Source organism: Pleurodeles waltl, chromosome 3_1, assembly GCF_031143425.1.
Source record: "Pleurodeles waltl isolate 20211129_DDA chromosome 3_1, aPleWal1.hap1.20221129, whole genome shotgun sequence".
NCBI classification, from domain to species: Eukaryota; Metazoa; Chordata; class Amphibia; order Caudata; family Salamandridae; genus Pleurodeles; species Pleurodeles waltl.
In genome coordinates, this window is record NC_090440.1 from 560,432,761 (window position 1) to 560,458,673 (window position 25,913).

A 25,913-nucleotide genomic window follows, 5' to 3' on the forward strand; every position below is an offset into this window, starting at 1 on the left:
TAATAAAAAAATTTTTTTTTTAAAGTATCTAGTATATCATTACAATTTCCCCATCGCAAATATTTAAATGAACTAGATAAAATTACATCACTACCCCCATAGACTTTCTTGTATTTAATACGGAGCATAAAAAGTTAGCAAAGGTTCCACACATCTCGATAGAGGATAACACCTGGAGGCTGGCATACGCGGTACGACACTGGGGGCAAGTTGATTAACCTTAGAAGAGGCACTACTAAGTGCATTCTCTGCTTGGCGTAACATTTACAGAATAAGACCACATGAATTGTAGTTTGAAGTGCCTTAGCGTCACCGGGGCATGCCTTTAGCGTAGTGCTCCAGTCGTTCATAGTTGGAAAGGTTACTAAACGATTAAATGTGTCTAGCCTTAATCTGGTGAGAACGAAACAGTGGCGGAGGTTTACCACATTCGCCAAATAGGGCTGCATGCCCTCCGCCGACAGAATTATTTGGTTATGGATGACGGTAGGCTTTTTTGATTCAACCTCCCATCGTAAATCTTCTAGATACTTTAATGCCAGAACACTCAGGTCCTTCCTAGAGATTTTTCCCAGCGATGCCGGGTTTGTGTAGTAGTCTTTATTACCCATATATTCGAAAAAGGTCATAAAATATTTTAACCAGGGCACCCTCGCTGAGTACGTCGACTCCATACAGTCAGTCAAAATGGCCTTGTTTAATCCGGTATATTCCGAGGTCCAAACTTTGTGCCATAACAATAATGGTTGAATCTTTATCAGATCTGCAAAGAAGGGGACCCCCAGTTCCGAATGGGTAATGTATGATGATGTGCCATTTGGTACCATCAGCAGAGATCTTAAAAAGTCGTTTTCCACCGTCTGTACCTGGTTACAGTTGGTATATCCCCAGATTCCAGACCCATACATAACAGCCGGAGTGCACTTGGCTTTGTATAATTTTATCATGTACGGCGGGGTAATCCCCCCCCGAGCCATTTGGAAAAAAGCCTTAGGGCCGCCGTTGTTTTAATAAGCTGAGCTCTTTTCATTTTCCTACAGTTGGCCCAAGAACCCTGTTTATCTAACATTATGCCCAGATAAGAAAAGGTTCGCGCAGTATCAACCCTCCCATCCACGGTAGTCGTATTATAAATCTTGCCACGTTTCCCACCACAGTTCATAATAAACGTTTTGGAGCGATTGACGGTGAGTGCCAGTTGTGACATAAATGTAATGCAAGGGGTTAAAAGTTTTTGAAGAGCTAGTGGGGTCCTGGCCATTAATACTGCATCGTCTGCATAGAGTAGTACCGGGACAGCGCGATTGCCTATTTGGGGTAGGTCTTTACAGTTACTAGCCAATTCATTTTCTAAGTTATTTATGTACATTGAGAACAAGAACGGGGCAAGAACACAACCTTGGCGCACTCCTCTATGTAGGCCAAAAGGGCGAGTACATTCATTCCCCTTTTAGCCCGTTCCTCACTCTTGCTCTGCACCCTGGGTACATTTCTCGTATGAATTGAATTATAGCTGGCTCCACCCCCATGCTGCTTAAGATATCCCATAACTTATCATGTAGTACACAGTCAAATGCTGATGATAGGTCGATGAAGGCCAGATGCAAATTGCCTGCTCTGATCTTTGTATACTTTCCAATAATAATACTTAAGTTCAGGCTTTGCTCCACTGTCCCAATTCCTTTCCGGAATCCATACTGGACCGAAGATAAAGCGCTCTTTTCTTCCGCCCATGTTTGCAGTCTATTCAAAATAATTCTCCCTGCTAGTTTTGCTGTTGTATCCAGCAAGGAGATTGGCCTGTAACAGGCTGGGTTAAGGCGATCACCTTTTTTGTATATTGGAATAATATTGGAATCTCGCCAAGATGGTAAGGGGCTGCGTATGAAGATGGCCCTCAATGTCTGCGTCAATACAGGCCCCCATAGCTGGATATTGACCTTGTATAAGTCAATCGGGACGCCATCAGGGCCCGGCTCTTTCCCTGGTTTACTTAGAATTATGGCTTCCTCTACCTCCTCAAGGCAAAATTGAGGGGTTATGATCGGGCGTGGACCTTCCTGGAGGCCTTGATCATGTACAGGAACTGTGGGCTTCATGTTGGTAGCCAGCGAATATATTTTAGAAAAGTGTGCAATCCAATCCTCTTCGGAAATCGCAATTTCCATCCTGGGGGAGTCTCTGTCCCCTAACACAGGAGAATTTGTTTTCCAGAAGAGGACATTATCTTTCGTGCAGCTTGCTGTATGTAGAGTTTCCCACAAGGTTCTTTTCTAGGTCAGTTTCCTTTCCTTCATTGCTGTTTTGTATTCCTGTCTACACTTGCGTATATCAATTGGAGATCTTTTTGGGGCACTTAAGGCCTTTTTCAATTTCTTATGTGCTTGTGTACAGTTGTGGTCAAACCATCCAATAACCTCTTTTTTCCCCGTTTTGCCGCCTCTACTTGTAAGAGCTTCTTTTATGGCTTGTGTGATCAATGTAAAAGCACGTAAACATTGCCCTGGATCTAGGCTCTCACTTAGTCTGCAAAAGCATGATTGCATTCACATATTAACTGTTTCAACAGAGACGTTGGGTCCGTCTGAGACCATTTCAGGGTGTATCCATTACGCGGCACTAGTTCAATATCGTCTACCAGCGTGGCCCTGTCATCCCTGGCTGCTGTAAGAGGAGGTAGTGAGAGGTTCAGGGTCTGGGGATAGTGGTCGCTAATTGCGATGTCACGCAAAGTGTAATTCGTAAGGTAGTGTGCAAAGTGGATTGACATTAAGACAATCAGTAAACAAATGGATTGAAATACTGAGCTATTGTCTGATTTGACAGAGGTGATCCTTCTGTGGTAGCAAATGAGAATTCCTTTTTATCGTCTTGGGTTTTAATGATGTTTAAATATTAACAGCTGATTACCCTATAATATGTATCTAAACACTTTTCAGCTGGTGCTGACGGTAAATGAAAATAATGCACAGATTGAGCTATATAAAAATCTGAGATCACATTTACAAGGACTCAAGGATCTGTATGCGAGACATTCCTATATGAAACTAGGTAATATTTTTAAACAAACTCCTGAATCTTGCAGCTTGATCACCGCAATTAATAGACCAACTACAAAGGCAACTAGTGTATTTGCAATCAATGCATACGCTCAAAAGGGTCCCTGTACTGTAGGGTTTCAGGTGTCAGAAGCACCTTACTCAAAGGAGTGTGATGGAATAGCTTGACCTGCTGTCACACCCTGCATGACAGCCTCCAATGTGGTCAGTCCATTATTTCAAAAAGGGCAGATTACTATACCGGTAGATTGAGGCAAATAAAATCATGCAGCAGATTTTACTGAATTCTGGGTTACCATGCACAACAAGGGAATTGGAGGACATGTGGACAGTAGTGACCTTGACCAGAAACAAAAGTGCACATCCCCTATATTTGGTTTGGAAACACTAGAAACTGGGCATTGTGTCTCTTGTGTAGCAAATTGCCAGGCCATACGAAACCTCAATGCTTTAAGGATGATGTCCACTGTGTTACTCTTTTCTCCTAAAAGATTAATTGTTACTATGGGCAATCCGTTTCTCAGAGTCCATGTTTCCTGAAAAGGTGGAGTGACCTTGTTCTCGTCTGGTTTCCTATGTAAGAAACTATGGCTGCATGATCAGACCGGTTCAACACAGGCTTTTGCTTAGTCATTCTTCAAACTGAGATGGACTACTTTGAGTTCCAGCATGTTTATGTATGCTCTTTCATGATAGACTATCTTGCCCTGAATGGATAACCATGTTGGATGGCTATTTATTCTTCATGATCCCGAAATGAATCGTTTGGTTATCCAGATAACACAACATGCATGTTGAGAAGAGCTGAGCGACTTCAGTGATTATAATTTTCTTTTATTCAGTTTCTAGCCACTCTGCGAGACAGACCATCAAGCCATTCATGATGCTTCATCATCCGCCATGCACTGATACAGCGTCAAGAGACTGCCCCTTGAGGAAAAGATGCTGCTTCAGACGCATGTAAGTTGATCTCTCCCCCTAAAGGAAACACTTTTCCTGACTGTGCAAAAGCTCCAGGAACTGTAAGGGACTAATGGAAACTTTGCGAGATGCAACATCATGCAGAACAGAGGCCATGATCTTGAGGACTTCTACTGTTCCTTTCTATGTACATAACGAGATCATACCAATCGGCCAAAAATTGGCAGACAAATGCAAACTCCCTCAGACACATTTCTGACCAAACACTGACCCCCTGAAGTGAAAGTATAAAACCTGTGCCTGGGATCTCAGCTAGTTACTATACAGAGGCTGTAGAGTCTGTATAAAACAAAGTCACCTGGATGCGCTTAATGCCCCTTTTGGATCATAAAGGTTAATTGTTTGAGTTCACACTATAAATTAATCCTGCTAGACATGCTAATGAATGCTGGAGACAGAACAGTTTATATACCCAAGGCAGTATCATGAAGCACATTGAGAATAGTTCCTTGGGTTGGTAAATGACATCTTGATTGCCACCGACCGAATATAGCTCCTCTGGCGCTGCAGAGTAACAGCTATGAAGTGCAGTCCTCTCTCCATTTGGACGCATATTGAATATCCCTATTCAAGATGCGTCGCCACGCCTTAAGGAAATTGTTTATGTTCCCTCTCAGCAGGGTGCTGAATAGTGGAAGGGGTAGGAAATAGTATTTGGAGGTCTGAGATGGAGCGTTCCTAAGGGCTGTTGATGGAGAAACAGCACTTTGTTTCTCCTAAGAAAGACCTTGGGGTTTAATCTTTGCTGTTGTTGAAAAAGGTTAACATGTGCCTTTGAAATGCAGCTTTTTTGATGCTTATATGAAAGTTTTAATGAATCTATCTTTTTGGATTTATAGCTATTCAGGCCTCAGATCTGGTCACAATTTGGTAATCTCTCCATCGGTCTATGATCTAAAGGGGTGTTAGCTGAAAAAGTGAGATTGTTAATCTTCTAAGACTCAAACTTGTGACATTCAAATGTAGGTAGATAAAACTTTGCAGAGACACTGCATGTGAAACTTTCATGGCTGCAAGATCCAAATCAAAATGACTACTACCCATCCTCAAAGTATATTCTTTATATAACTGTCCATTCTGTGTAACGGGGATCAATCTTACCTAAAATCGAAAGCACTGAAATAAGAAACCAGGTTAGCCATGGCACTAGTGGCATAAACCTCCTTTCTTCATGTTTTTGCTTGCTTTACCCGGAATTCCTAAAGGAAGACTAGAAGAATAGAATTAAATTCTCACTGCCACCAAAAGAAGGAGTCTTATATTTGCTGTCCTGTCTGTTGGGGACATGAAATGAATACTAGGGTGGGTCAGAAAGGCTTGCTTAACTGGACCTGAAAACTCTGAACCAAAAGCCTATTCTTGATACTGTGGGCCCCGAAATTTTAAACACCAGAGAGGTGGGTAGGTTGTCCACGTAAATGAGATACAAACATTAAGCAGCCCAACTTTTTAACTAGCAATCTATGCAAACTATGTATCAACCAGAGGGGGTGGTTTTGCTGGTTCATCATTGTTGACGAAAGGAATGAAGTCACAAAAGTTCTCCCTGTCCAATTATAAAAATGTGCCCTACAGCAGTGGAAATTATATGTCCCACATTACTATGGACTATCTTGCTCAGGTAGAAGAGTAATTATAAATAGTTTTTTTCTAGTTTGAGTAGAATACAATTACCTTTATGGAGGCTCTGAGTCCTTAAACTCTTTATTTTCACCTTTGTGGACACTACAACCTACTGGTGATCTTAGAAAATACTTCTAAAACATTTTATTTTGAGCTTCGCATGCAGAACCAATCATGCAGATGGCAAACTAAAAATGTCCTATTCTCTTTTCCCTGTGCGTGTATATGACTGCCAGTTCACCTGGAAAAAGAGGCTTATGAACGTGTATTGTGTTTTTTTTTGGGGGGGGGAGAGTGTCTATGGACAGAGGCTAACAGTCACCATAACACTAACTTTATCCTACTAATGTAAAGATAAAACATTGGAAGAACAGGACTGCAGTGTTCTTGTGAAAGGTTCTGACGTGCAAATTGCTTGCAGTTCACTACTACATAAAGATAAAGTTATGGACACAATGAAAGGTCTTTCATAAAAGAAATTTCAGGTAACAAGGGGCAAAAATCTCAACTTTTTTAATCATTCTGGACAGCACAAAGATGAGCGAGAAGCCTGGCCTGAGGGCACAGTTGCTTCAAGCTTGTCAGAAATAGTGACAGCTTCACTTGCACAGTGAATGATTCTCAAAGTAAAGTTTGATTCGGTAGACCGAAATACCCATAAGTCATGCAGGCATTCACCTGGTGAGGTTGGTCAACACGAAGGACATAAATCACAGAATTGTGATTTTAAGATCAAGTTGCCACTTGAGCCAAACTAGACGTTACACTTGATGTCAACATATTTCTTTCAAGGAATGTAAGTAGAAGGCTCAGTTGCTGCCTGATTTAGTTCGAAAATGTATTACATGGGTGAAGCAATCCCTTTTGTTGAGATCAGCAAGGACAATCTTAGGTATAAATGCAGGCGCTACAATCAATGTAATCAAAAGGTTTGATGTTTTTTCAATGTATAGCTTAAGAGCCGAAGAAAACATCAAAAGCACTGCCAAACCACAAACCAATTAAAGGTTTAGTAATTCTTCAATGACCGGATAAGCAGCACTAAATGAAGACAAAGTTGAAAATACCAGGATTGTAAAGAAGAAATATAACAGCCTAGCAAGGGTACAGAGCAAGTTACACCTGCCACTCACCAGAATTACAGACTGGGTAACAGGATCCTTTTTTATTTTTTTTTATTTTTAAGGTTTCACTTGCGCTGTGCTTTTGAAATCTCATGTAATTAAAAATAAAATCTTAAAAGAGGATTAGAACACACCCCTAAACTTACCTGTACTTATGATTGGCCTGTATCTCATGTGGGCTACTACCTAACCTTACCAGTGGCTGGCTCCCAGGTGACCCCCTCACTTTACTTACCACTGGCTGGCTTCCAAGAAGGCTATGTCACTCGACTGGTCAGCGCCTCCTCCAGGTCTCTGTCGTCCTGCAGTGGAGTCTAGGCGAAGTACTACTTGCAGTGGCTAGTGTCCGTGCTCATGCAAAGGTATTTTTTTATGTTTCAGGAGTAGCAGAGTCCATCAGAGAGCACTGGTTTGTATGCTGTCTCTACGCCCACATTTGTTGATGCTTGTTTATTTCTGAATGTTTGTGTTTGAACATCCTTATTTTTTTTTCACTCCGGGGGTTGCTAGGCTCGAACAGTCTTGTTTTCTGTTGTGAATGAACATTTTGCTCAAAATAGCCCCTGCCCCCTGGACCAACGTTCCAGTGACAGGTCAGTACAGTCTGTGGCAGGAGGCCGGGAGGAGCAGCGGTTGAAGGGCTTTTGGAAGAGTACAGGTGAAGCCCAAAAAGATAAAGCATTTTAAATGAAAGGAGCGACAGTAACAAATAGTCTTTTCTCATAAAGGGACGTTTTCCCAGGTTGTTTCTTTAATTGGCGCTCTGGTACTTTATTCCCCAACAAAAGGAGAGCCACAAATTCCAGGGTGCAAAGAATACCAGGCACATCTAACAGTTCTGTTAACAGGGACCCATGACCTGGTTTTCTTGCCAGTTTCTTGCTCCTAGATGCGATTGTAGTTTTCTCAGGGAAAGGTAAGATTCATGCTTATGACAAGCACATGTTCACAAGCCCTCAAGTTGTGCTTGACGTTGGCTACAGAGCTAGGAATATCTTAAGAAACCACAAGCGATGTGAGCCCACATTGAGGCTAGGGTCACGTTAAAATACTGGTGGTGTCAGTGGTAGAAGGCCTCTGATGGCTTCTGCTATGCCTAGCCAGGGTTGCAAAATGAGAACTCCATGTTATCAGGACACCCTGTGTTTTTGATTTACTCTTAATTTTCTGGAACATGAGTCCATTTGGCTTAAAAAAATTACATTAACAAGAACTACAGTCCACAGGATGCATTAAGTTGTCATATGAAGCACGAGGACTGGGTGAACTGGTTTCTTGACAAGGAGACAGATTGAAGGGATGTGGCAAATGTAATTATTAGGTGCGGTGGGTAAATTCGATCCTACAGGCTTTCCCTATAATGGTTGTGTGTGCATGTGCAGGTCTACTAAATGTTAGTGTCAGTTATATATGATCTGCACGTGCTCATCTTATAGATGCATAGTTTAGTATCACCATGTTATGCGCAATGCTTTCAACCAGTCCGGTTGCATTCCGGGATTTTTTTGCAATTAAGATGGGTTCAGAATATTGGCAATGCAAATTTCTGTTAATAACGAAGAGCCTAGCTGAAAAATATCACACAAGAAACTGAGCAATACTCAGCTGTTTCTTCTGTAAAAAATTAATGAAATAATACCTCTTGTGACCTGGCAAGTAAAATAAACTTCACTCTGTGAGGAGGGGAGAAGGAGGACTCCCAATACGTAAGCGGCACTTTTGCCCCTGCCCAAACCCCTAAACACCCTGCTTGCCGAGGCTGGTGCCAATTTCCTGGGGCGTTTTCACACCCCTTAATGGACGTCAACAGTTCGTATCCTCCAAATAAGAGATGGAAATTCACTGTTTAGTCACACGGTGGCACTGTGTGAGTTGGCAGGTCTGGCAACCAACTTCATATGGTCACTTCTATCCAGGTCAATAAAGTGAATGATCCGGTTCCTGAGTTTGTGTGGTAGCCTAATGCATTCTGGGTGGTACAGTCTTGTGCTTGTCTATTTAAACAAACATCTGAAATCGGTGATTTGGAGATGACAATACAGGGTTGGAGAGAGTACCAGTAATGACCGGGAGTGAGATGGTCACTCTGTAACAACCCCACCCTTACCGGTTGTAGAAGTGTAGGCATCGCTGCATCTTACTGCCCTGCTCATTTGCACCCAGTGAGATGCACGTTTCTGTGCTCTTCTGCGGACTTGTAACTCAATGGTATATCGTCTATTTGTTTCTTCTTCAAACAGATGGTGCTCTCTCAAACAAAGCTCGAGATCTGTGCATTTAAAATCCCCAACCCCTTCTGGGTTTGATCACAATCTGCATGGTCACTCTTTGCTCTGCATGGAGAGCATCCACTAAGAGCCACCACAATAACAACAGTGCGAGTAGAATCCTAAAGGTAGAATCCACTGGATTCACCAGCAGGACTGCTCAGAAAGGAATGTGATTGCAATATACGAGCAAGTGAGAAGCCAGAAAATGAAAATACTACCAGACACTTTTCAATAATTTGTTCACCCCTTCATCACCTTTCAACCAACCTGTACATTCAGCCTTCATCTCTTCATCCATCTGTCCATCCTTCACCTTTCCATCTCCATATATTCATGTATCCATCTGTCCTTATACCTATCCATAATTTTATACTTATACGTCTATTTTCATATCAATTTCACCTTCCACCTGTTGATACTTTCACTCTTCCATCTATCCATCATTTCACCATTTAGACCTACATTTCACCTTTTTGCCCTTTCTCCGGCCTCCTATTCTTGCTTTTTACTTTCTCTACCCACTATTTTCTCTCATCCTACCCTTTTTCTTTACCTTTTCTCTTGTACTATTTCTTCAGCTCTTTTTTATTTGTTGTCCTTCTGTGTTTCCCCTCACAGTGCCATTGTTAGCACACGGCCCAAAACCTTCTTTCATGTTATTCTGCAGCAGTCTTATTTATTAACATATTGTCAGAAGACCTTCGGCAAATAAAGACTCAAACTAAGTAACAGTGAACTGGGGCCTGTTATTCCAGACAAATGAGCCCAGTGACAGCCTCCCCTTAAGCTGCTAGTGGAGAGGAGGGGTCTGTATGACACAGATTTACCTGCAATGGCTTGGACACAGCTGTGCATAATCTGAAACATCAAATCTGTTATTTGAATTCAACATTCCATATTTGTTTGACACGGACGCTTGGGAGATGTGTGTAGGTGGATCTGGTTTTCCCCTGGTATTATGGTGCTTGTAAGACATTGTGCTGGTTTGGTTCTCACTTGAGCTCAAAGGGTCCGGCAGGGACATCGGTTTGAAGGCAAGGACGTCAGAATTTGATGACACTTGATTTGCAAACAAGATCATGTAGATTCTCTGATGGATCATGTTGCAAATAACCAGGTATTAACCATACTTTGAGGGAATTCCATGGTTTAGCACTGTGAATGGAAACAATTGTGCCAACAGTTTTCTTCTTCCTATAAACAAGAATTGTTAAACACTATGCCAGCCTGGAACACAAGTTTCTTGGTTTGGAGTATTTGGTGATTTTTAGGTCACAGCCTACCAGTCAGCGAGGTCATGTGGTAAGCGAAAGACATCTCAGAGTTTCAGAATGTTGACCTGCGAATGCATTCTGACCGTTGCTTGCTATCGACTGAGGTTTTTAACTCATCTTTTCTGGCTCTGCAATGGCTGGTTTATTTGCTTCAGGCTCCCCCACTCGAGTTCGTACCTCTCCATGTCAAAGCTGTGTTTACAGTATTCTTCCATGAACTCGTTTTTTGTAATAAACAGGCCTGTAAATTTTGTTCTTGTCACATTTTCTGGGAATTCAAACACCAATGTGAAATGTCAAGCTGTCTCTTTGAGGGAGCTTGGTGTTTAGTTTCGGTTGACTTTATAGTGAGTGCGTGTACAGGAAAGAGGAATGCAGCGTACTTTCTCAATGGAGCCTGCTTCAGACCTTATTTTAGGTCAAACGCACAATCGCTCTGGCATGTTGTAATTTATCTGTGGGCTTTTAACCACACCCAACGCACACCCATCACTGTCACTCGTTCATGAGCTTGCCTTTCAAAAATCCTTTATCATTGGTAAATGCTTTACGCTTATCCTTCCTTGGGGCAGTTTTGTTAACCCCTTGGCCATCAACCCTGTTACATGCATAATTGCACTTTTTCCGATACGTTTGACTTCAAGCAAACTTTTTTCCTTCTGTGTCTCCCCTTCATGTTCATACTCATGGTGGCCGTGGTGCTTTGAATCTGCTCGCTTATGTCAACTGTTTTACTTTTTATTTTCCATTTATGTGGCAAGAAAAGTCCAGTTAGGAACTTACAATGCTAACTGCATAGCAAATGCTTGTTTATTCTAGACATAACCACCTCAAAAGGTATCTTATTCTTCAACTGCACAAAACATTTGCCTTTCATTCGTGGGGCATGAAGTTCACTACTGCCATTTTTTAGGATGGGTGGAGGCATGAACGTTTTTTTAAACCATGTTTGAAAACCACTTAAAAAAATTGTACTGATTTAGTCTGATGTGCTAGTACTTCTAAGATGAAGCAGCTTTGCATGTGAATGAAATACATTTTTGAAATTTTTGCAGAGGCTTTTTCATATTTAGCACGTTTTTGCTAAATGTCTTTACCAATCTAGGTTGCCCAAAAGTTAAGTGTGCAGGACACCCTTGAAGCTTGCTTTCTTTCATGTCGTTTAACTTGTAAATAAATGCTTGTCCGTTTTCAACGGGGGTCTCATGCAAAGGTCAGGAGGGTGCTTGTGGACCGTACTGATTTAGCCTGATGTAGTAGTACTAGGAAGATGAAACAGTTCCGCATGTGAATGAAATACATTTTGGGAATTTTTTGCAGAGATTTTTTTCCATATTTAGCACGTTTTTTTTAATAAGATTTCTCTTCTTTGGTGAGTCCATTCAATTTATGAAACTGTCTTTGCAGGAACAAAGTACAAAACCACACCTCAGTCTCGGCCAAACATATTGCGATTGTGGGCAATTTACACTGCTCATGGCCCGTACGCTGTTAAGCACATAAGATCTTTTCACATGAAAGACCCATCCACATGGTAAAACAATTTAACAATGCTTGGTTTCTACTTTGCAGTGTAAAGCATATGCTTTGTTGATGACATCTGTGGCAAATCGTTTTGAAGAGTTGGATAAGTTTAAAAGCACTTTTTATGAACACTTTTGTATTTATGTTTAGCTACACACTAATTATGTATTCGGTCTGCAACGGTGTCTTTTTCAGAACATATTACTGTATATAAATGATTTCCTCTTTTGTCTTTCCAGGCGCTAGGGCCATGTTTTGAGTGGTGCAGCAGGTGCAGTGGCACAGGGGAGAAAAGCTCTAGGAAACCCACTGAACACTGATTATTGCTATATTTTACTACTAAACAAGCAGTCACAAGTAGTTACCATGCAGGCTCTAGGGCAATGATTTGAATGGTGCGGCAGGTGCATTGGCACAGGAGCCAAAAGGCCTAAGAAACCCACTGAGCACAGATTGTTACTATATTTTACTACTAAACAAGCAGTCACAAGTGCAATTGACTTGCAGGCACTAGGGTCATGATGTGAATGGTGCAGCAGGTGTGGTGGCGCAGGGGCCAAAAGCTCTAGGAATCCCAGTTAATACCAAATATAGCTATATTTTACCTTTACCCTCAACTCAGAACCAGCTATGCCGATACATCCTTGATCCCTAGGAACCATCTGCCATCCCTGTGCTGCAGTGCGAGCATCGCATCTTCCACCGCTGCGCTTCCTGATACTTCCTCTCTCCCCTCATGAGCTTCCTCCCTTGCAGGCTTCCTCTTCTCCTCACCTAGGACTGGCACCCCTTAAAAGTGTACAGATCACCTTTTTTGACAGTACAGGCAGCTTTTATAAAAAGCACTTGAAAGTTCTATAAAGTATTTCAGTGCTTTATAAGAGCACCAGTTATATTGCACAAAGACACTTTATGGCACTGGGAAGATCACATTATTTGGCCATGATCACAGAATGTTCAACTGATGCAGCGACTCGAACCCGGTTCCAAGTCAGAATCTCTTTCCGTTACTTTAAATCTTTATTACAGCCATCTGCAACACGTACAATAACATTGACAAAGACAATAGATTTCACATAGGCGAAACCTATTGGCTTTGCCAATGCTTTTTTATATAAACAGGGCCTGATTTCAGCAAATTGCATAGAAATGGAGAAACAGTTTTGTCCCTTATGAATGGTAAAAGGCAGCATGTTTGCCATGAAACGGGGTCTAATGTGGTCTTTCCCCCGGTGCTATGTTTTCCAGTATTTCAGAATGAAGAAGTCATCTGAGAAAGCTTTGAGATAGAGAGCAAAAGTGAACAAGAGTAGGCTGGTTTATTTTTAGAACTGGTTCTCTGGCAGAGAAAAAGCAAAGTCCAGAGGATCACAAATATAAAAAAATGTAGTAAGACACTGCGCATAACTTGCGGCTCCCCCCCATCGTACCCCACCACAAAACACACGGGGGAGGGGAATAAAACGAAACTAATTACATGATGATGATGATGATTAAGTTGATGAGTCAGCATTCGTTACAATTACGACATTTTCAAGTCCTCACTAGTTTGGAGGAAATATAAACGGAGAGCCAAGGAGAGAAGACTGCACACAGAAAATCCACAGAAATCATGAATCAGGGGTATGTCAGGGACACGATGGGTGATCCACTGTCTTCCCAAAATTAGTTTCAATCCAATTCAGAAATGACTGATACTGGGAATGCGAATAAAACATTTAGAATACATTAATTAGGATACCCAGCAACTAAATGGTAGCAAAAAGGGAAGCCCAGTTAAACATGGTGCCAAAATTAACATGCTCCTTAAGCCCTCCTTCCTAAGAGAATGAAAGCATGCCATTTTTAGTTACAATTGAGGCATTAAACATTTTCAGCAAACAAAGAAAACCTCACCAGTTCTACCAGCTTTTCCAGGAACGGGATCAATTTCAGAAGCTCCTTGTCGTTTTTGTCCATGAACCAGCTCTCGATTGGAATTCCGTTCGAAAGCTGTACAAATGCATAAAATACATCCCAGGGAGATTTCATTGAGTACATAAATCTTGCGTATTAAAACATTAATTCTTTAAACATACAAGGAGCATACATTTGTTTTCTATACCTAGCCATCTGATGTTTCTCTGAAGAGCAGGAAAGATGGGCACAGCAAAAACTCTCCTCGCTGCCATTGGCCTAACCAGATTTGGAAACCAAACGCAAGTGTATTCAGTGTAACCCCTGGCCTCTAGAGAGACTGCATGGAGAACAGCCGACGTTTGTAACAGTAGCAGTCTCAAAGTTCACTTTAGTCTCTAAATCACGTGACTGGCTGTGATACAATATGGATGAACATCGCTAGTGACTGTACTCTGCCCAATCAATATATGTTGATGAGGAATTAGACTTAAATCTTCGCTGCTATTCAATCATAACCCCCTTTAGAGAGAAAATATATGGTGGCAAAGGACATACAAAGAGGAAGAGATGAGAACATTTAAGCCTTTACAATCCTGTAGAGAAACTACTACTAGTGAAAGAAGCAACCAGCAATACAGTCGCATATCCCATTTTGAAAATAAATATAAGTAGAGATAACAGGGCTAAGCGTTACAAATTATGTTGAACGTTGTATAGGTATTAAAAAACATTTTGGCTGCATCTTGTGTGGAGCAGAATGTCACGAAATATTTAATCGGTACTTTGGACTGCTAAGGTCTTAAATTTAAAAACATGCAGATCAATAGCCACTCATCTGATTTTAAACAAGGGAAAGCTGTGAGCTTCAACTCCCTCCATTATGTAAACTGCACCCCTGCACCCCAAATATACAATTCATATATTATGATGTATATGTGCTGCACTGGCTTAAAAGGAGGAAATATAGTGGGTCAATTTTTTCTTAAGTAAATACTGTAAATGCTCGGATGAAAGTATTGCATAATACAATATTAGTTGTTTTCTCTGCTTAGAGCTGTGGGAATACCTAGTCGACAAAATAACTGACATTTTCCTAGCTTGCCTAACGAATACCAATAAGAAAGGCTCTCCAATTTTGGAAATAAGGGGGCAGACGGTGCCAGAGTGTACAGATGAAAAGAAATTAATAAACATTACCTACAATACTATGCAAAACTTTATAACAGCATCATAAGGTATGAGAGGAACAGGAGGACTTTTGGGACTCCTACCCTTAGGTATCTATAATAGATGAGGAAGCGGACTCCTTGGGTGGAGACCTCACAGTACAGGAGACAAGGGTTACAAGTAAGGGGCTGGCGTGAAGTAAAACGCCAGTAACCATTGGGCTACCCATAAAGTTTTATACTACTTACGTGGAGAAGTTGACCCCCAAATTAGTTGAGGTCTATAAAGCAGCAAGGAATTCAGGCAAACTCCCCAGCCCCACGGGTGTGGGCAAATCAGGGAAACTGGTGCACGCCTGCCAATGCAAAGCGTACAGTCTGCCATTTTTGTTAAACATCAACTATAACAACTTAAGTAAAATTCTAGCATCTAGACTCCTGCCGCTCGTGACTCAGTTGATACATTCTGATCAGGCTGGATTTATCCCAGAGAGGAATAGGGTGCTTAATATAAGAAGTCTACGGAAGGCTAGCACGTATGATCAGAGGGAAGCAGCAGTTTTTGTGGTCTGCACTGAAAAAACCTTGGATAGCCTAGAATGGAGCTTTTTATGTGGAGTGATGAGGCGCATGCGCTTGGGTGGAGACTTTGTGCAATGGACCAGCCTGCTGTATAAGGCCCAAACAGCTCAAGTCCGCACAGCCATACCAATTTGCAGTGATACGGGGTAGAAAGAGGGACAAGGCAGGGATGCCCCCTACTGCTCCTGTTTGCTCTGGCTATGGAGTGCCTGGCCAGGGAGGGGACTCGCTATAGGGGTATGCAAGTAGGAGCGCTCAGCCATCAGATAGCACTCTATGCAGATGACTTATTGATTTTCCTTAGGGACACTGAAGAGGATCTCACAGGTGCAGGAGCATGCTCCATCTCTGGATTAAAAGGTTAACTGGCAGCAATCTAGTCTGTTCCCCATGAAGAAGGGCCAGGAGCCTCCATATAGCTTGGGAACCTTTAGGTGGGAGCCTCATTGCCTGCTCTACCTGGGAGTTAAGATCTACCATGAGACACTGGACCTCCTGGAGGGGAATGTAGGCCGAGCCATCCGGTCACTACGAGTCCACAGACATTTGGAAAATGCTATCAATTAAGAGGCAGATTGCCCCATTGGAGATGGATATGGATGCCCAGAATACTGTCCCAGGAGTTGGACTCCCTGGTCACTTCCTTTATATGGGGAGCAGGTCGCAGAAGAGTGGTGTTGACCACCCTGCAACAGCCAGTCAAGGGTATTTTTTTGTTGGGGGGGTGGGTGGGGTGTCTGGCAGTCCCAGAGTATGAAGCGTATTACTTTGCAGAGCAGTTGCAGTGGTTCACATAATGGATGGTGAAAAACCAGACACAGGCCTGATTGGTGGGACAAGACATTCCAGAACTCAAACTAATAAGAGTGCTGCTGAGGGTGAGTAGGCCAGTGGCTAGGGAGACAAAAGTTTCGGGCTATGAGGAAATACTGGAACAGGAGTATACAAAAGACGACAGGGTCCCATACTCCCCAGAACTTCCAATGACCATGCTATATGTATTGCCTCATGGAGGACACTGGCTGGGATAAGATGACTGGGTGGCCACAGGAGCGACTACGAAGGGAGACTTGTTTAGAGAGGGAGCTCCTGAAATTTGATGGCTTTCAAGAGTATGACCTACTGCAGGGACACTTCCTACTCCAATGCCACAGTGATAGGAGCCTTACACAAACACTGGCAGACAGGCTCAGTAAAACCACAAGGGCATAGGGGCTGTAGCTACATGTCTCAATCTTCGGGAACCTTCAAAGCAGTAACTTGCCTATACAGGGCGCTGAAGGAAGATATGATGGGGCTACTAAAAACTTATGGACAAAGTGGGAGGAAGACTTTGAGACCCTGGTATCTGAGACAGAATGTGTCTTGGAAAGAAACCCTGAAGTGTCTCGAAATACAAGGTTTAAATTGATTAAAATAATTACATAGAGCATATCTCAAAGCTGTACACCTCAATAAATTATCTGATGTGACTGACAGACATGCCTTCGCTGTGGGGGTAGTGGAGGCAGAGTTCCTCCAAATGTGGTGGGACTGCCTCACCTTGACTAGTTACTGGGAATGTGTGACCAGCACAATTGCTGCAGCAATAGAAAAAGAGGTCTCATGTACTCCTGGCCACTGTCTTCTCAGCTGGTTTCCACACACTGTCAAAAAAGTCATGATTCAGCCTTCCTACTTGCTAAAAGAGAAATTAATAGGCACTGGAATGCTCCTTGGGGACCCCAAATAGTGGATTAGAAGAAGGAACTAAAAAAGGGGTGGGGTGTGAAGGAGGAGTTTTGCTGAGAGAGGAGGGAAGGAGAACAGGGGGCTGCTCGAGGTTGCTAGAGCCTGGGAAGTACAAGTGGAATGTCTGAAAGACTCGGAACATGAATCCCCCTTCATCAAGAACGCCTGAGCTAGTATTGCACTAAAACAGCTGTGCCAGTTGAAAGTTCTTCACCTCCAATGAGGTCCTTGTACGCAAATGAATGGAAAGATACCACACTACACAAATATAGCCTGAACTGATAAGCAGTGAACGGGGAGTTGGCAAAACCAGATGAACAAGGGTGCAAAGTATGTGTGACCCGAAGGAGGTGGAGGGAACTGTTCAGTAATGTTAATGAGGAGAGGTGATAATGTATTTGAATGGGGACTGAAAGTTAGGATTGTCAGTATTGGATGCTTGCTAAATCTAAAATCTAATAAAGCGTCAAAAAAAACCAAAACGAATACTGGCATTTTCACATCCCTTCATAGTTAACTGTGGCACAGTTATATGGTAGACCACCAAGGAGGCAGAGTCTGCTCGGCATTGGCTCTTAGTGTAAAGAGTTGCTATCAAACCTGCTTGCGTGGACATGGCTGGCATCAGATCTAGGGCCAGCTTCTGAAGGACTTAGGGCGAAATGAATTGTTAGAGGGTAAACATTTTGAGGAAGAATAGCTGTGCTGTTTTAAAAGGAATGGTATACTGGCTCTTTGTGCAAATTATTATAGGCTTCATAATTTACCAAAATACGATACTGCTCATGCAGAAAAATTAAATCTGGATCCTCCTGAATTCCCCTAGCAAGAAGAAAACACTCTGTTCCTCCCTCAGACTTTAGAACTGCAGTTCAAACACCGGCTCTCTCACAACTAGATGCAGCAATTTGATGCTGGCTAGTCGGCCCTAGCCTTAAAAACACCCTTCATGCTGCAGCCTGCCTCAAACTCCCAATCTGAAAAGCCCCTTTATGGGCTCGCCTTTGAAGTCAAAATCTACATTAAAATGTTAAGCATCATTCACAAACCTAAACCATACAATTTTAGCTTCCCCGGAGATTTGAAAGAACTCAGCATCACACAAGAAGTACCCTGAACTCCCAAAACGGAAAAGGTAAAAAAAAAAAATGATGAAACATGCAGTCTCAAAACTAAAGAAACGCTTACCTGAAACTCAGACACAACCATAACTTTCTTTCTGTTCATAAATACCTGAAAACTCTCATATTAAGGTTCTACATTTGCTGTTTAAAGGAAATCTTGCCAATGGCGTGTGACGGACAAGCCTTTTGCAGTGTGTAGAAACGCTCGTGTTAGGCTGCGTGTTTTTTTGATTTTTTTCTTTTTTTTTTTTTTAGCTTTGGTTGTATAAATTTTTTGTCCCAAATAACTAAGAGAACCTTTCAAGTATCGCTGGAAAGAGCAGGGCTTCAAACTGCTAAACCACGCACCGCCAAATCTCAGCATGCCCACTTGTTTTCAGCTCGTATCAGGAGAGTCCGAGCAACTGCATATAATACGATTTCTGGATGACTGGAAAATCGAGCAGTGATAGCGGGCACCCTACAGGGAAAATGAAAAACTTCAGTGTCCAATCTCCTAGCACTCTGAAGATCGATGAAAGGCCAACAGTTGTCTTTGAATGTAAAAGAAGGTTGTCAATCACAAGAAATGTTATCCTCAAAAGGATATAAAATGACTTCAGAAGCAGTGGCAAGGCGGTGAACAAATCTATTAAAATACTTCTCTCCGACGCTTGACAGCTCAGGCTTTAACAGAGAACAGAAAAACGGGACTACTTCTCAGCAATGCGGACTCGAGTCTCTGCCAAAATATGGTGTCCCTTTTTCTGGACTTAAGAAGGCTCGAACGCAAGGGCCGAAAGTCCAGCTGTGGATTTTGACTTGGCAATCAAGAACTGACATGTCCAGGCCTAAGTCAAAGGATGACCTGTCCCCCAAAGCACAACTCATGTTGAAGACTTCACGAGAGTCCAGTTCCTAAGACGACCCAGACAACAGGCCCTAGCAGACACAAATGTGTAAAACATACCTTCTTTGCTGTGCTACAGAAAATCTCCTGGCAAAAGGGCTTACCAATTACCTTGCACTTAGGAGCATCTGCATTGTAATGCAATATTTGTTGCAAGACAGAGCAAGAGCTATCTAGGAAATGAGCAGACCAACCAAGCTCAAAATACAAATTATGAGGGACAAGTGAGATCATTATCACTATTTACTCATTGACTTCAGTGCAGCACTCAATAGAGTCCACCATTCCGTGGTGTGGTAGTCTTGGACATCTGGCAGGCTGCTATGTGGGCATCTCTCCACACATTCATGAAGCACTGCTGACAGGGTTGCCGGGTACGGTGGGGCAGACACTTTGTCCAATTCGTCCTGCAGGATTTCCTGGGCAGGTATTCCACACACACTTGTGGAGGTACTGCTTTGCTATCTATGCAGAGATGTGGAATCTGAGGTTAGAAGTCTATCAGAAGGATAAGTTACTTACCTGTAAATCCTAGTTCTCTTCCAGGGGTATCCTCATCAGTTGAACACTGAATATTCCCCACCCACGTGTGGGGACCCCAGAGCATATACAAACACACATGCATATATATGTGAAATATATGAAAAATAATACTGTAGTAGAGAATTTCAATGCCAATGTAATATATACATGTGTGAACAGTAATGGTCTATGTTGAAAAAACAGGCTAAAAATGCCTTATTTTTGGAGGTTTAAAAAAAAAAAAAAAACTATTAAAAAGGTACAAAACTTTCTGTAATCCAAGTATAAGGTAAATAAAGTATACATATCTATAATAAAATAGAAAAAACATTGAAAATAAGGGAGCTTTATTAGCCAACAGGCTGCACGCAGGTTAATACAGCAGAATAAAAAATCTGGCACCGTGCCTTTAAGACCCTGAGCACCTCCGGTATCCCACCATGCCTCAGGGGTGAGAGTGAGACGACAGTTGGTTCACAGTTAGGTCAGTACTTTTTTTCCGGTGGCAAGGAGACCTAGGAGACAAATGAGTAGTGTTGCACTTCTAAAAAATCATGTCCGGGGAGGAGGGTGGGTTGTTTATGACTTTGATGAGGATACCCCTGGAAGAGAACTAAGATTTACAGGTATGTAACTTATCCTTCTCTTACAGGGGATTCTCATCAATAGTCAAACACTGAATAGATTATCAAGCCCATCCCACACCCCTTCGTACGGAGTGAAAGAAGTGCAGGAAAAGTATGTGTCTTATGTAAATACATTTCTTAAAGAAGCCTGACCCACTTCAGTGCCTGTTTTGGCATCTAAATCTAGACAGCAATGCCTGGTAAAAGTATGTACAGATCTCCATGTGGCAGCTTTGCAAATTTCGGAGATGGGCACATTCTTAAGAAGGTCTGTAGGTGCTGCTTTCCCTCTCGTAGAGTGAGCTTTAGGTTTAGTCAACAATTGTTTGTTATCCAGCTGGTATAGTCTGTTTTGAGGCCGCTCTCCCTGTTCTCATATGTTCATAATTAACAAATAAGCGATCACATTGTCAGATTGCCTTAGTCTTATCAAGATAAAATTTTAGTACTCTCTTCAGGTCCAGGGAGTGCAAGGCTTTCTCTGCCGGAGTAACAGGTTTGTTGGAAGTGATATCGTTTGGTTAATATGGAAGTCCGACACACCCTTAGGCAAAAGCGAATGGTGGGTTCTTAGAACTACTCTGTTATCGTGGAAAACGGTGTAGGGATCCTCTGAACATAGTCTGAATCTCACTGACCCTTCTAGCCGAGGTAATGGCTACCACAAAAAAAAAAGCTGTCTTCCACGTAAGGTGTTGCAAAGAAGCTTTGTTGACGGGCTCAAAAGGAGCAGCCATTAGTCTAGACAAGACCACATTTAATTCCCATGGAGGTGAAGGTGTACGAATTGGTGGAAAAACATTTTTCAAGCCCTCTAAAAAATCCTTAACCACTGGCATAGAAATAAATGACTTTTGCAAGGGCGACTTACGATAAGGTGTAATGGCAGATAAATGTACCTTAATGGATGTACTGCAGCCCCTGACCTTGCAAGATGTAGGAGGTAAGGTAAGAACCTCCTCCTGAGCCAGAAAAGGATTGAAATCATGCTGCCTGCACCAAATGTAAAACCTCTTCCAGATGAACACATATGAGCGTTGCATCAATGGTCTTTTGGACTACTTAAAAATATTCCTGCATTCCTGCGAGAGTCCTAGATGTCCATACTGCAGGAATTCAGGAGCCATGCTGTCAAGCTCAGTGAGGGACGGTTGGGATGCAGAATTTCCCCCCCTAATCTGTGGAGAAGATCCGGTCTGCACGGCAGCCTCTTGTGAGGGTGTTCTGACAACTGGAGGTGATCTGTGTACCAGTAATGCCGAGGCCATTCTGGGGCTGAGAGTATCATCCTGGCTTTGGATGTCTAAAACTTCTGGATCACCGCAGGTATCAGGGGGATCGGTGGAAAAGCGTAGAGAAATGTCCCTGGCCAGTCTATCAACAGGGCATTCCCCTTCATCCCTGGTCAGCAGAACCTGGATGCGAAGTCTGGGCCTTTTTTGTTGAAGTCGTCCGCAAACAGGTTTATTTGAGAATGACCCCACCGATGGAAAATTATGATGTCGTCGTGAAGCACCCAGTCGTGGGAGTCTGATATACTTTTGACTTAGGAAATCTGCTTTTGAGTTTTGTTCCCCCAGAAGATAAACTGCTGTGACTGACATCCTCCTCGCTAATAACCAGTGCCAGATGGTTTGTGACTCCTGAGACAGAGGACGAGATCTTGTCCCTCCTTGTCTGTTCAGGTAATACATAGAGGTCATGTTGTCTGTTTGGACTAAAATGGACTTTCCCTTGAGGGATGGAGAAAAAGACTTGAGAGCCAGATCGATCGCTCTCAGTTTCAGTAGATTGATGTGGTAACTCTGTTCCTTTTTGGACCATAGGCCCTGTGCTTGGAGAGGCCCCATGTGAGCTCCCTAACCTTGTAGTGATGCATCTGTTACAAGGGTCTCGGAAGGAGTGCTCTGGTGAAAAGGAACCCCAACAGATGTTGACAGCGAGTCCACCACTGTAATGTCTTTGTCACAGTTGAAAGGATTATTCTGTCTTCCCATTTGTCTGTCAGCTGACTCCACTGATCTTCCAGATTCTCTTGAAGAGGTCTCATGTGCAATCTGGCTTTCAGGACAATGAAAATGCAGGAGGCCATGGAGCCCAGTAGTGATGCTATTTGTCTGACCGTAGGCCTCAGAGTGTGAAGACGTGTGTGACACTTCTGTGCTATTGACGATTGTCTCTCCTCCGAAGGATACACTCTTTCTACATCGGTGTCTAGCATTGACCCTAGGTAATGAAATGTCTGAATTGGAGTGAGGTTGGACTTTTGAAAATTGACCTGCAGACCCAGAGAACTGAATGAGTTCAGAGCTATGCTGAGATGATTCAAGGTCTGCTCTGTAGTGACGGCTTTTAGCAACCAATCTTCTAGATATGGATAAATGAAGATATTCTTTTTTCTCAAGTGTGCCGCTATTGTCGCTACACATTTGGAGAATGTTCGAGGGGCTGATTTTACCCCGAATGGCAGCACCTTGAATTGGTAGTGTTGCAATGACACTACGAAGCAAAGACATTTTCAGTGCTTTGCTATAACCGGGATGTGAAAGTACGCATCCTGCGGATCAATGGAGCACATCCAGTCCCCTCGATGAAGCTGAGGGAAAATCTGATGAAGGGCCAGCATTCTGAACCTTTCCTTTCGGATACATTTGTTCAGATGTTTCAGATCTAAAATGGGTCTTAAAACCCCTTCTTGGCCTTTCTTTTTCACTAGGAAATATCAGGAGTACACTCCTTTTCCTCTTTGAGAAGATGGAACCTTTTCCATCACTTTTTTGCAACAGGATGAGAACCTCCTTTCGTAGCAATGACTGGTAAGTACACTTTGCTCTCGGGAGCACCGGAAGGGGAGAAAACTTGAAAAGGAGAATATCCATTCTCAACAATATTCAGCACCCACTTGTCGCTTGATATGGCGTGCCACTCGTGTACGTAATTTGCAATACTTCCTCCCACTGGAGTTGTGGACAGGACTAGGGGAAGTGAATCCTCACTGCTTGTTCGATGCTTTGGGGGTAGACTGATGTGGCTTGCTTGGTCCACGTTCTCGTGTCGTCTTGCGGGACTGAAAAAACAGTCACCCTTGCTTGTGCTAGGGTCTTGGGACCAAGGAGGGGTTTAAACCCTCTGTTGATAAGGGCTGCTATCATACAGCCTGTACCTTCGTCTATAGTCTTTGCTCCTATCTAGTCCCACTGCTGATCATGTGCATGTCCATCATGTCCACTTCCAATTTCATCTTAGCATTCTCAACATCAGTATGCGACCCAAAAAAGGAGTTCCCATTAAATGGCAGGTTCAGGATGCGGTGTTGGGCTTCCTGTTTTGACCCTGTAAGGCATAGCCAAGAGGACCTCCTTGCACAAATGCCATGTGCGTAGCCATGAGCCACCAAGTCTGCGCCATCTGCAGCAGCACTGATAACCTGGTTGGACACCAAACTCCCCGCCTGAAGGATCTCATAGAAATCTTGCTTATCTTCCCAAGGCAATTTTTCTACGAACCTGTTCATAGAGTCCCACAAAGAACGGTCGTATCTCCCCAACAGTGCAGAGGCACTAGAGACCTTCATGAAAGCTGCTGAGGTGCCACACATTTTTCTGCCCAACGAATCCAGATGTTTGCTCTCCTTATATGGAGGGACCGTTGATGAGGCCACCAAATGGGTCTTATGGGCAGTGGCTAAAATAACAGTCTGGTGGTGGATCAACCCTGAGAAATATAGGATCCTGGTCTGGGGCCTTATACGTGTCCATTGCCAGTTGTAGAAGACCAGGCACCAGTGGTAACAACTGCCTAGAAGAAGTACGATGATGTAGGGTCTCAAAAATTACTGACAAAGTTGTCGGCTCTGGAATGTCTATATTAAGCATCTGGGCCCCTCTAACCAACACTTCGTTGAAGGTTGTTAAATCGTCCATTGGCGACACTCTTGCCGGAGGAGTATTAGTCAGGGTTGTTGAATAGTCTCTAACTGAACACTCCAATGCTGTCGACCACGAAGGAGACCTGCATCGTTGTTGATGTGATCTAGAGAACCTAGATCTAGACCGCAGCCTGGATAGCTACCTACTCCTGGTGAGTGATCTTGACGGGCTGCGTCTGTGTCTAATATCGGGCTGATCCGATGTTGGTCTTGTCCATTCGGCGCTCATGGCAACGATGGCGAATATAGGAGCGAATATTGTGAGTCTGGGGAAGCTGGTGTCTTGTTAAGGCTTTCCAACCATCTCGGAGAAAGGCGAAAGGTGTCCTAGAGATGATGCTCTTGATGCCCCAGATGACCCACTCTGTATAGTGACCACCAGACCTTGATGGGGTAGAGCAGTCTGTCGATGCCTTCAGGGGAGGACTGATGCGTAGAGTCGCTCTTTGTGAGGCAGATGTCACTGGTGATGGTTGTCTCGACGTTGATCTGTCGTCGACTGAGACTGCCCAGATTTCTCAGGTCTCGACGCTGAGTGCCTCAACGGCAACTGGCGGCCCATTCTAGGGGCATGCTTTGACGTTAACTGTCTTGACGTCGAGCGATGGACCAACGGTGACGAGCGTCTTCACGCCGAATGATGTGGCGACCTTGACCTTGTTCTTGAGGTCAACTTCAAATGTTTTGATGTCGGTGGATGGTGACTTGTCTTCAATGGCGTATGAGCACTCCTGTGCCTACTCTACGTCGATAAGTGTGTGACCGTCGACAGAGATCTATCCTGATGAGGGAGTTGAGTCTTCGGTGTCATGTCTCTCGACGTCACCTGAATCACCAATGTACTCTTCGACATCTGGTGATGTGACGACGGAAGGGATGACGTCGACGGTGAACAGACAGGAATTTTCTTACCGGCTGACGTCGATCTTGCTCACCATTTTTCAGAAGGGTCTTCAGAAATCTTAGTAAGATAGGAGGATGAAGTCTTCTCTCTTTCATGTAGTCCATGCAAACGAATCCTTTCTCTGTCCTTTAGAGTTCTTTTGGACAGGTTCTTACAATGCCTGCAGGTGTCAGGGCAGTGACTCTGAGGTAAACACTATGCACACAGAGTGTGGATCTGACTGGGCCTTCTTTCCACAAAAAGGACATTTCACAAAAAGTGAAGTCATTTTTTTAGATTTTTTTTTTTTTTTTTACTTTACTCAGGCAATCAGGAAAGCCGTTGAGTAAAGAAGAGAAAAAATGTTTTTAGAGTATTTTTCTGGCCAAATAAGCAGAAAAATGAGAGCTCAATGCTCCAGGATCCTCACAGAAGGAGCTGGAAAAAAGAACTGATCCAACTGTGAACCAACTGTCACCTCACTCTCACCCCTGAGGCATGGTGGGATACTGGAGGTGCTCAGGTTCTTAAAGGCACAGTGCCAGTTTTTTTTATTCTGCTGTGTTAACCCGCATGCAGCCTATTGGATAATAATGCTCCTTTATTTTCAATGTTTATTTTATTACAGATTACTTAAACTTTCTATACCTTATATTTGGATTATAGAAAGTTTTGTACCTTTATTTGAAGGTTTTTATTATGTGTAAA

The 25,913-nt window shown here is 43.0% G+C and overlaps 1 protein-coding gene across 3 annotated transcripts in view; it reads right to left on the reverse strand.

Moving 5' to 3' along the window:
• The window catches only part of CTDSPL2 (CTD small phosphatase like 2), a 408,424-nt gene that overhangs the window by 11,421 nt on the left and 371,090 nt on the right, over nt 1-25,913 (reverse strand). For all 3 annotated transcript variants that reach the window (XM_069222959.1, XM_069222958.1, XM_069222960.1), the window contains one exon: nt 13,752-13,847. In XM_069222959.1, coding sequence (XP_069079060.1) covers nt 13,752-13,847 — 96 coding nt within the window. The remainder of the gene's footprint in view (nt 1-13,751; nt 13,848-25,913) is intronic.